The 12500-nt window shown below is 37.1% G+C and overlaps 1 protein-coding gene across 2 annotated transcripts in view; it reads left to right on the top strand.

Annotated features, from left to right (window-relative positions):
* The window catches only part of LOC127639834 (rho guanine nucleotide exchange factor 18-like), a 55995-nt gene that overhangs the window by 13568 nt on the left and 29927 nt on the right, over nucleotides 1-12500 (top strand). For both annotated transcript variants that reach the window (XM_052122096.1, XM_052122095.1), the window contains 2 exons: nucleotides 9038-9102; nucleotides 9382-9436. In XM_052122096.1, coding sequence (XP_051978056.1) covers nucleotides 9038-9102; nucleotides 9382-9436 — 120 coding nt within the window. The remainder of the gene's footprint in view (nucleotides 1-9037; nucleotides 9103-9381; nucleotides 9437-12500) is intronic.

The following is a 12500-nucleotide window of genomic DNA, read 5'->3' as shown; positions in this document are numbered from 1 at the left end:
TGGATGGATGGATGGATGGATGGATGGATGGATGGATGGATGGATGCCTTTTGTGGGTTTGTTTACATTTGAATTTTTGAAATTTGGCGCTATGTCCGAGTATCCATACTTCCGTAATAAATAGTATGCCAAAAAAGCAGTACACAATACCCGGGTGACCTACTATTTCAGGTGTTTGGACATTTAACAATCCTATAAGCCCTCGGCCTGGGTAGCTCAGCGAGCAAAGCCACTTACCAACACCCCTGACATCGCGAGTTTGAATCCAGTGCTTGCTGAGTGACTTCAGCCAGGTCGCCTAAGCAACCAAATTGTCCCGGTTGCTAGGTAGGGTAGAGTCACATGGGGTAAACTCATCGTGGTCGTTATAATGTGGTTCTTGCTCTCGGTGGGGCGTGTGGTGTGTTGTGTGTGGATGCCGCGGAGAATAGCGTGAAGCCTCCACACACGCTAGGTCTCCGCGGTAACGTGCTCAACAAGTCACATGATAAGATGCGCGGATTGACGATCTCAGATGCGGAGGCAACTGAGATTCGTCGTCCGCCACTCGGATTGAGGACTTAGAGAGCATTGGGGATCGGGCATTCAAAATAAAATATTTTGTTCCATGCGACAATATGTCAAGTCTTCTGAAGTCATACGATAGGTTTGTGTGAGAAACTGAAAAAATTATGTAAGTAGCATTTTTATTTCTGATTAAACTTGGATTTATTTTTCATTTCTATGACTCATTTCAAACATTCTGTTTGTTCTACACATAGCTAATCACTAAAAGTTTTGCTTTAGTAATACTGTAACAACTGAATAATAGCCTAAGTCACATGTTCACATAGTCATTTTGAATTCATTAGTTCATTTGTTGACTGTTTGTTTCTCTGTTCTGGCCTTCTGTTTTTTCACTCAGCGCTTTGTAAATTTAGGCTGGCATCAGTTTCATTCTCAGCTGTTTACAGAAAAGGAGAAACAGAAAAATGTTACTGTAATTCATTTGTTTTTTATGGTTTATGGTCCATTACTTTGAAGCTGTCAGCACCCTGGGAAATCCCCTGATGTTCTATTCTATCAAATGAACTTTTTAAAAGGCATTTATACTGTATGGTTTTGTGTAAGGTGAATATGTGTGACTATAAGGCTGTAAATGGCCAATCACACAATTGCTTCAACAGGAAGTTTGAATTGTTTTGATGCCAGTGTCACTGGAGCCAACTGATTGGGGTGACCGACAGTGTCACAAGAGAACATGTCCTAAGAGGGACTCTGTGTTTATTCAAAGTGACAAAAACGCAATCACCCAGTACCTACTGCACATTAGGTGGTGACTGGGAAATATTATTTATGACTTTTCGCATGGCACTGCTTATTAAACAAGTCATGCTGATGTATATGCTCAGTCTTCAGGCTTCCAGGGCAGGGGGACCCTCTCTGTCCAGGGTCTAATTTATTATATATAAATATGTTCAATATTGAAGTCATATTTTGGCATTTTACATTTATATTTACATAAAAAATATATAGAATATTTATTTTACAAACCTGTCCAATTTGAAAAGCATTTATTATATTGATTTTTTTCTCATCCACCCATTTAAATCCATGGAAATATGGAGAAAATAATGTTTATCAAATATATTTTGGTATTTTACATTTATATTAAAATTGGTATTTGTGAAATCTGAAACAAAAACCATGTATTACTATTTTCCACGCTCAACTCACCATGCGCCCCACTGAGAGCGAACCACATTATAGTGGGTTACCCCGTGTGACTCTATCCACCCTAGCAACCAGGCCAATTTGGTTTCTTAGGAAACCTGGCTGGAAATCCATGGAAATATTAAGAAAATATTTTTATTTTTTTATTTTATTTATTTATTTTATTTTAATGTAATATTTGTGCATTTTACATTTACATTTAAATAAATTATATAAAATATTTATTTTACAAACCTGGCCAATTTGAAAACAGTAGCTTTTTGTGAAATCTGAAACCAAAACCATTTATTATTATTCCTATTTTATTTCTTCCACCCATATGAATCCATGGAAATATGAAGATAACATAAAATATGTGAGAAATATTGTTGGTACTTTATATTTTTTTTAAATGAAAATTAATGTGTAGAATATTTATTTGTACAAGCAAACAAATAAAAAAGCAATGTTTGAAATCCCAAACCATTTATTAATATTTGTTATATCTCATCCACCCACATAAATGCATACAAATATGGAGAATATATTTTTCCATATTTTTCCAAATATTTATGTAATATTTTGGTATTTCACATTTATTTAAATAAAAATAAAAATAAATGTATATAATATATAATGCATTCATTAATTAACTCCTTATGTTAAGATATCACAAAAATGTGACGCTCCATCACCATTCACTTTCATTGCACCTCCATACAATATAAGTGATTGGCGACTGAGCTCTAAAATCCAGTACTGTCCCTTTAAATATGGGCAGCATTCTGTGGAATGCGCCGCATCTCCCACAATCCCGTGCTGTGATCATTGGGGACAGACAGTAGAGTGAATGTGAATACAGCGCTCGCGATTGGCGCTCGGCTTTTAGGTTGCTAAGCGATGTGTGTTATAGAGCGGCTGGCGTCATAGTAACACGAACGCTCTTTCAAGTGATGCACTGAGACGTGAAACGAGTCCAGCGGCGTCATAAACGCGTTTCCCGCGGAACGGTGAGGCTTTTTTTTTTATTTTTTGCTGTGTAACAGGTGTTTGTCACTGCAAGCTAACGGGGCTAATAAACAGAGAGCTGCTAAAAGGCGTTGTAAACGCCCTTTCCTGAGTTCACACAGGTGATTATTAAGCAACAGGTGTCTCTTTTACCTGTGTGATTTCTTTGTGATGTTTTAAAATGTTAAGTTAGCTGGGTTTAAAGAGTTGCTGGCTAAGAGGTCAGCTGTCTATTGCGTTTAGGTTAGATTGGCTGGTCAACCAGGTCAGTCGCATTTTATGCATGACTTTTGGTTGAAATGAATTGAAATCAAAGATTTAAAGTGATATTTTATGTTAGGCTTGTCAGATTTGAAAGGCTTTATTATATTGAATTGTACATATTAAAGTGTCTTTGGTTAATTGTAATGAGTTGAGATTACTCAACAGCCAGAATTTCAAAGTCTCTAGTTGCGTGTTTACATGATCTTATTTTGTGTCTCTTGTTTAGATGTCTGTCAAAATGCATTTATTTGGTGCTAAAACTAACAACTACGTCATAGCTATCAAAATAGTTTTATAGTTGAACGTTATTATTCCACATCTTTTGCAATACCGACCTTAAATAATGTGCAAAAAGGCTATAAAAACAAACATAAAAAAAAAAATAACAATAATTATAATATTCAATCATATTCATGCTCAGTAAATATTCAACTTTGAATAACTGAGGACAAAAATTACGAGTAAGTACATTTTTATTTCCTATGTTTTGCACAGTTTTCAATATATCTTAAACATTTCAGTAACTTTTACTTAAAAATCTGATGTACATGGGATTTAAGTTAGATTAGTAAACTTTAAATGAACATTTTACTAGAATATTTTCAACTTTCATTATTAAATGAAATACTGCCCCCCAAAACATGGAGTTAGCTAAACGTAACAACAAAATCAGCACAAATGTGATAATCCATTTGAAAACAGTAAAACCATGCAAGTTCAAAACGTATTCATGCATGGTGCATGCTGGGAACAACAGCTTTGAAATTATAAGTAAAATGAGAAGATTTTCTATTTTAGGATTGATGCATGATGACACATTGTAAAAATATCAAATCATTGTAAATAATATTTACTTATAAGCTAAAGCATTCATTTTTACATGTTTTAATTAGAAATAAAATGTATAATTTACTTAATATTTTGCAGTATTTCGCCACAAAAAATAATTTTTGCCAATTGTTTGTTAGATGGCATGTGCATGTGTGTGAGACCGATAGACAGACGTAGCATGTGTGATCACCTGTTGCCACATCCAAGCTGAGATGCTGTCAGCTTTCTGAAAATCAGCTTTCGCGATGGAAAAATAACAGGGGGATTTCTCCCTATTTCATGGTAGCTGGTACGCAAGTGTCGATCACAATAGAAACCGCAATGTCCTCCATTTAAACAGTGTGCCCACTCAAATGTGGAAAGTCTGATTAGAGGTAAGCGCCTTCAGTTCGTGTAATTAATCAGGCTGTTGTATCTCTCAGCTGTGATGAGCCATAATGCTGAAGTTGTTTAAAGCATTAGTAGTAATACGAGCGATCACGGAGTGCTGTATGAAAAAATTCACTTCACGTCACCTAACTGGCTTAAAATACACATAAAAATAATCTTTTGCCACCACCTCCTGGCTAACATATATAATGTGAAAAAATAATACATGTAAAAAAGACATTACAGTAACAGTAGCTCATAACAGATCTGCAGTGCTCTTATACTTTAGTTTAGAACGGCACGAACACAAGCGGAGTGACACACACAGTGAAGTGTCGGAGTGCTGATGTTGTCAGTACTCATTGAATCAAACTCCATCAGTGCTCATTGAATGTCTCTTGTCCAATCAGATTCGAGGACCGGAACTAAATGTTTTGTGTGTGTCTGTATGTATGTATATATATATATAATACTTTTACATTTGATTGTGATCATTATCTTTGATTACATTGTTCATTATTGAAGTTTCAATTGCTAGTAACAACTTATAAATTATAAAGTGTTTTAGATCTTTAATACATTCTGTTTCAGCTTTTATGAGTTCTGGCTGCAGACATTTCTCTGCTTTTCTGTATGTAGGTCTAAAAGGTCACATGTTGTTAATTGTGTTTGGCAGTAGCCGCTCACTTCAGTGAGTGTGTATTTTATTCTCCCCCGCATGCCTGACTGCACAACCACAGCTAAATTTAGCCACTCGGTCAGGTGCATAAGTTCCATCAGCATCCTCTGAAGTTGCTTCTTGATGTCTGCAATGCATGTGCTTTGTTTACACAAGCTTTTGGCTCTTTGTCCATTATGCAGTTTAAAACAGGGTTTGTGCTCAGCCCACGTTCACATTCCAGCAAGCAGATCATGTGATGTGATAACAGGATTATGAATGATCCTTGTGAAGCTAATCATGGAGTTCTAGTTCCTGTTCCGTTTCCAAGCCACTCGATGGTGTGACAGTCCAGACAGTAATTAGTCTCTTGATCTTCACATTGAACTGAATATTTTTGAATAAGGCTCTTTGGATGTGTTGCCTATATCTGCTACTTTTAGTGTTACAGTATCAGAGGGGTTTTCAAAATTGTTAATGTCCTACTTCAAACGTTTTGATCCCTTTGCAAAGGAAGCCTTAAAATATAAAGGTAGTCAGAAGTTTACATACACTTAGGTTGAATTAATTGAATTGAATAATTGAAATCAACTTTTTAACCACTCCACAGATTTCATATTAGCAAACTATGCTTTTAGCAAATCGTTTTGGACATTTACTTTGTGCATGATATGAGTAATCTTTCCAGTAATTGTTTATAGACAGATTGTTTCACTTTTAATTGACTATAATCACAATTCCAGTGGGTCAGAAGTTTACATACACTAAGTTAACTGTGCCTTTAAGCAGCTTGAAAAATTCCAGAAATATCTAGCCTTTAGGCAATTATCTTCTGATTGGCTATTTGGACTCAATTGGAGGTTTACCTGTGGATGTATTTTCTGGCCTACCATCAAACTCAGTTCCTCTTTGCTTGACATCATGGGAAGATCAAAAGAAATCTGCCAAGTCCTCAGAAAAGTCTGGTTCATCCTTGGGAGCACTTTCCAAATGCCTGAAGGTACCACGTTCAAATGAACAAACAATAGTATGCAAGTATAAACACCATGGGACCACACCATCACACCGCTGAGGAAGGAGACACATTCATAGAGATGAACGTAGTTTGGTGTGAAAATTGCAAATAAATCCCAGAACAACAGCAAAGGACCTTGTGAAGATGCTGGAGGAAACAGGTTGACAAGTATCTATATCCACAGTATAAAGAGTCCCATATCAACATAAAGGCTGTTCAGCAAGGAAGAAGCCACTGCTCCAAAACCACCATAAAAAAGCCAGACTACAGTTTGCAAGTGCACATGGGGACAAAGATCTTACTTTTTGGAGAAATGTCCTCTAGTCTGAAACAAAAATGTAACTGTTGGCCATAATGACAATTGTTATGTTTGGAGTAGAAAGAGTGAGTCCCAACCTTGAAGCATAGGAGTGGCAGCATCATGTTGTGGGTATGCTTTGCTGCAGGAGGGACTGGCGCACTTCACAAAACAGATGGCATCATGAGAAAGTAAAATGATGTGGATGTATTGAAGCAACATCTCAAGACATCAGCCAGGAAGTTAAAGCTCGATCGCAATTGGGTCTTCAAACCTGACTCAGTTACACCAGTTCTGTCCGGAGCAATGGGAAAAATTCCAGCAACTTGTTGTGAGAAGCTTGTGTAAGTCTACCCAAAACTTTTTACCTATAATTTAAAGGCAATCCTACCAAATACTAACAAAGTGTATCTAAACTTCTGACCCACTGACCATTTTTGTAATAAGTTCCCAGACCCCAGTTTGAAAAAACCTGACCTAGATAGTCTAAAAGCTAATAGACATAGACTGAAAGCAACAGAACAAAACATTTTGATTAAAGGGAGTTTTTAATGTGTGACAAGATATTTAAATTGCTCTAAAATTATATATTAAACTTCTGTTTTCTGCTCTTGAGCGAACATCTGTGAACAAATCGAAGGTCCTTTGATGGAACGGATATTGATTTGCCCCTCAGTTGATGTTTTTCTGTTTTTGTCTGTCTAAATGGATGGAATCTGTCACTTTGTGGGGTGAAATGTGGAATATGGCCTGCAGGGACACAGCTGAGGTCTTTTAAATGGCCAATGAGCACTTTACCCAACTGTGAAAGTTCATGCGAACCAGCATTATCAAGCTTTAAAACTGCCTTTTTAAAGTAAAAACAACATTATGGATTGTTTGCCTAAATTTCAAGATCGATCTTTTATGCTGTGGCAACCCTCTGTAATGCATGTAAACCACTCGCATAAGTGACCAGATTTTGTGACGTGTGACTAAAATTGTCTTTGAACAGCGACTGGCAGGTAAACTTACATATTTCACTCACCAGTGATTGAGTAGTATACTGTAGTGGCGAAGTTCTTAACACAGTCTGTTTGTCCAAAGACAAGATCCACACTTTCCCCATGTCATTTAATAATGTCTATTTTAATGGCCTTTCTGTTAACAAAAAACTAAAAGAAATACATTTATTAAAATCGCACACAAATACGCTAAATAAACAATAAACGTCATCTCATATGCTGATACCGGTAAAAGACGGTACTGATTTAGCACTTGTTCAACACGTTAATGTAAATACTTGTAAATAGTACAAATTATGCAAGTAAACATGTAACAAAAATATACAGTATATGCAACATAATATAGGCCTATGCAATTTCAAGACGTTTATTGATAGACTGAATTTGAGCATTTTTCAAAAGCTAAAATGTGACAAATATAATGAAAACTAATTATAAAATATAGTTTGTAAAATTAAAATTTTCAATTATAATGGTTGCCTAGAAGGTCCCTTTATAATTAAGAGCATTAGCTGAGAGAACTTTTTTCATATTTTTGCAAAATGGACATTGTTACAGAAACATACCCATATGAATCAATAACAAATCCAACTCAAATTGAGAGCTTGTGAATCGAATCAAATCGGCAAATCTGTATCAATACACAGCCCTACCTTTATGTTATTTTTTGCATAAATAACACTTTTCTTTCTGGAGTCGCGAGTTCAAATCCAAGGCATGCTGAGTGACTCCAGCCAGGTCTCCTTAGCAACCAAATTGGCCCGGTCACATGGGGTAGCCTCCTTGTGGTCGTGATTAGGCGTTCTTGCTCTCAATGGGGCGTGTGGTGAGTTGTGTGTGGATTGCGGAGAGTAGCATGAGCCTCCACATGCTGTGAGTCTCCGCGGTGTCATGCATAATGAGTCACGTGATAAGATGCACGGATTGACTGTTTCAGAAGTGGAGGCTTGTCAACCACCACCCGGATTGAAGCGAGTAACTGCGCCACCACAAGGACCTACTAAGGAGAAAATGTGATAGAATATCGCAATATACATTTTTGCTTGTATCTCCCACCTCTAGTATCAACAAAATAAACTGGATTGAAAATGTGTACATTTTATTATATTTATCAATCATTTAGTTAGTTTTGCAATATTTTTAGCATTTAAAAATGCCGCCTTCTTGACGTCTTCAATGTAATATAATTTTCATTATTTACTTTTAAATAACTTTCAGTATTTTTCATCCATTTCTGAATTACTCTCCATAAAAATGTTGATATACTGTATATCAACCAGAAATTTGAAGAATACTGCGATGCATTTCTTTTTTTTTTTAGCTTTTATTGCCCACCACTACTGTGTTTTCAGCATAACAATTTCAGTGCAAAGTTGTATTAGCCTATATTATTTTCCTCCAGCATTACTTTTGCGTTATATTTTGAATTAAATATTTTTTTTCATTAAACGTTTTAATATATTTCTTTTAAAAAACGTTTTGCATCACAAAACTTTTGTGAGATATTGTGATCGCCCACCCCTATTATCAGCTATATTATAATAAGTTATAACTTATAAAAATAAATATAACTTTGAAAATTAGATCTTGAATTCTCAATGTGGACTTTTAGATCCCACTGCATTTTATATGTTATTTATATGAACTGTTATTAATGATACAACTTCACTTAAGTTGCTGATCCAAAAGGGTGTTTTCCTTTGTACACATTGATAAAATGTTGCATAAAACATTGTTGCATTAATCTCCAGTGCTGTAATGTCATGACAACAAACCTGTTTCTTGAGTCCCTCCTCCAAAAGTTAACCAGCAGTTTACGGAATAACCTGCATGCTGATAAACCGGTTCTGATCAGGAAAACGCTAACCTACCGCTGTGATTTGTGTTTGAAATAACAGACTGCGCTGTGAATGTCCACAAGAGCTGTAAAAGTCTGCTGCCTGAGTGTAGCAGTAAAGGCAAGGTAAGATTCATTAAAACGTTGTAAGAGTTGCATTAACCTTATTTGATCACTGTTTTACTGGCTAAAGAATTAGTGGCTGATAATGTTTGACTAGAGTTATGAAGTCTAAACATGCAAAACGCACCAAATGAATAGAGTCCTTAATGAAGATAAGCATTTATCTATCTGTAAGAGGAGTGGCAGGGTGTGTCATTGTACATTTTGTTGTAAATGATCAACCACAACAAGAGGATCACAGCGTTACTGTGTTCGTAAAGTCTTGTTTTTTCCACTACACAGACAAAAGATTCAGGACAGAAGGCGTCAACTGCTGCAGCTCAGTCGTATAATCAAGGTAAGCACGTTTGTGATTGTTTATATCACCTTATTTTAGTGTCGAGTATCAATGATTAGATAATCAAACGCAGCGGTACCGTAAAGGGGACAATAACCTACCGAGCTTCTAGTCGACTCTGCGTATTAACTTGGGTTTGGAGAAAGTATTTGAATATTTAAACAATTGCCCCACTTCACTAAGAGATCTCATTTGTGAAAATTGCATACTTTCCTTCGCACATGTGCAACAACATAAAGCAAATGTGTAGAGAACTGAATTTTATTAATGCGCGCCTGTGTTTTTTTAACAACTTTGTGTTGTATTTTTAAGTCATATTTAGCTTTTCTGACGTGAAATAAGATTTCAAAGGCATAATTATTCTGAGATCTTCCTATGCAGGGCTGCATGCTTCAGTCCATGTGTGCAGCTGCAGGAAAACAATTATCCCAGGCTTGTTTTGCTGTCGTCTCCTGTGTGATGGCTGGGTTCAACGGACGTTCTGCAGGCAGATGCTGATTAGTGTCCCCTGAGAGCAAATTAATGTTATCTGGCTGTTGTTTTCTGCAATTCATCTTTCACAATCGCACAAAGAAGCACTTAAGATGTTAATCACGGTTCCCCAATTAATTGCCCCACAAATCTGACGAAGATTTACATGGAATTGGCCGTGACTCATTGCTGCTGTAGGGAGGTCAGAATTCTGCATATTTTTGCGAAGGCATCTGATCTCCTGACATCTTTTCAATGTTATTTTCACGATTTCTACAAGCTATAAAATGTAATTATTGGGGCCCAAATAATATACCTTTAACTCATGCAGATGTCGTTGTCAAACAAAGTAACTTCCTATTGGATGTCTGCATGCAAAATCAGGCTAAAATTGGACGTATTCCCAATGAGATTATTGTATTTTGTGCACAGAATTGAGCAGAATTTGGAATGGTTAGTGTTGTTGAATTGTGCCATCCTGTACCGATCCGTGCTCGTTGACAGGGTTTTGTTTTCTTTTTCCATTTCAGCTGCAAAATCAGGATTAGGTTGTACATAACAAAAACATCAGTTAGTTAAATTAGTTTGAAGGTGCACTCAGTAAGTTTGGGATCGGGTCCATTATCTAGGTTGACTCGTGTCTTTAAAATATTGACTTTGTTTATTTTTTCTCTCCAATTTGGAATGCCCAATTCCCAATGCGCTCCAAGTCCTCTTGGTGGCGTAGTGACTCTGTTGCCTCCGCGTCTGAGACCGTCAATCCGTGCATCTTATCACGTGGCTTGTTGAGCGTGTAACCGCGGAGACCTAGCACCTGTGGAGGCTCGCGCTATTCTCCGCGGCATCCACGTACAACTCACCACGCGCCCCATCGAGAGCGAGAACCCCATTATAGCGACCACGAAGAGGTTAACACAATGTGTCTCTACCCACCCTAGCAACCGGGCCAATTTGGTTGCTTAGTAAGCCTGACTGGAGTCACTCAGCACACCCTGGATAACTTAATTTTATTAACTTTTATTAACTTAAACAAAATATTAGCTAACTTTGCTTGCTATCTAGCAACACCGGTGACCCAGTCGTGAGTCGCCACGTCACTAAAGCCATTCCACCAGCACAGTTCTGCTGTCCTGAGTGCAGGTTGCTAAAGGCCCAAGTATAATTCGGTTTTCCGGTTGTGAGTGCATGTGATGCAAATTTCGTCATCAGTAGTCCGCACAGACAATTTTAGCACGGTCAATGGCAGGCACATATACGACATACAAAGATTGTCCGCGTATCTAGAAGAACTAGGCTGTATGAGGACAGTCTTTGTTTATCGTTGTGGCATGCACCTGCAATTGTCTGTGCTAAAAGCCTTTCACAAAGCATATGTCGAACGCATCCATATGGGCTCGCGGTATACTTTGAAGGGCTGAGTGCACAACCATGCGCGAGGCGGAATGACACGTGGGAAATGAAGTGTACTCTAGCCTTAACCATGCTGACAAATCTGTGCTACAAAGAACTTGTAGAAATGGTACCAAGCCATTTTTTAATGGAAACGCTTCTGGACCGTTACTTATGTGCTCAGAACCATTGGGATTGAACCAAATATACTTTATGTGGCTGAATGTATACAGCTACTTATGTAGCTGTGCTGCACCTTGTATGTGTCTCACTCTCAAACCACTTTCTGAGATGGTTTCAGCGATTGGATTGCAAACCATCTCGAATTGGAAGGCGTTTACACTTGGTCTTGTTGTATAGTATTTTGATCTGTAAAAACGCATGTAGTTACCAAGTTTACACCCCCCAATGTTTCGTTCTGCTTAGCCTGTAGTTGTAAACCATCTTTGATTTTTGACATTTTCTGACGTTGTTTTATTCAAACTGCTGGTACGGCTGTATAGTTCAGTCTACCGTAGAAATTATTCTCAGAATTATCAAGGAAGAAAGTTAAATTGAGTTAGGTAACCCTTCCTTCAAGAGCTCCTTTATTACCAGCCATACACTCTCATTTTTCATTTTCTCATCACACAATCCTGTTGCGTCATAGAACCGGATGACCCCTCTGTATACTGAAGATGAGCAGTTTTCCACAGTAGTGCACTGCGGTGATTACTTCAGAGCTCTGGATGTCTTGTTATACGCCTTCCGTTGTGACTGCAGGCAAGGTGGTAATTGCTTTAAGAAGTGCGGTTGAAGTTTGTAATGATTCCTTCCCCCGTTGAAAAGATCTCGAAATGTCCTGCTTCATCCAGAGCCTTCTGGAAGGGCATCTGTGAGCGCATAGAATTTCTGCAACAGAATATTGATGCATTTTCTGAGTTGATATTGTGACATCACTGTGCTGATCAGCTAATGAGCGCATAAAGTAATTCATCAATGGAATGGCTTTGATTCCTTTGAATTCTTTCAAATTTCATTTTAATAAGGCATTTGTATCAAATTATAAATTTAGTAAGGTTGTTAACTGAATGGTTTTTTTAATCTGCATGGGCTAATTAAGATATAAAAATATTAATAAAATAAGTTTATTTTTAATAAAATGTTGTAATTACATTTTCAATATTTAATCATTTAGAATGTTTTATATTAGAGCTGCGACTCG

The sequence above is a fragment of the Xyrauchen texanus genome, chromosome 48 (genome assembly GCF_025860055.1).
Source record: "Xyrauchen texanus isolate HMW12.3.18 chromosome 48, RBS_HiC_50CHRs, whole genome shotgun sequence".
Classification (NCBI taxonomy): domain Eukaryota; kingdom Metazoa; phylum Chordata; class Actinopteri; order Cypriniformes; family Catostomidae; genus Xyrauchen; species Xyrauchen texanus.
Note: the sequence above shows the minus strand (reverse complement) of the source record. Positions and strands in the feature narration are given on the sequence as shown.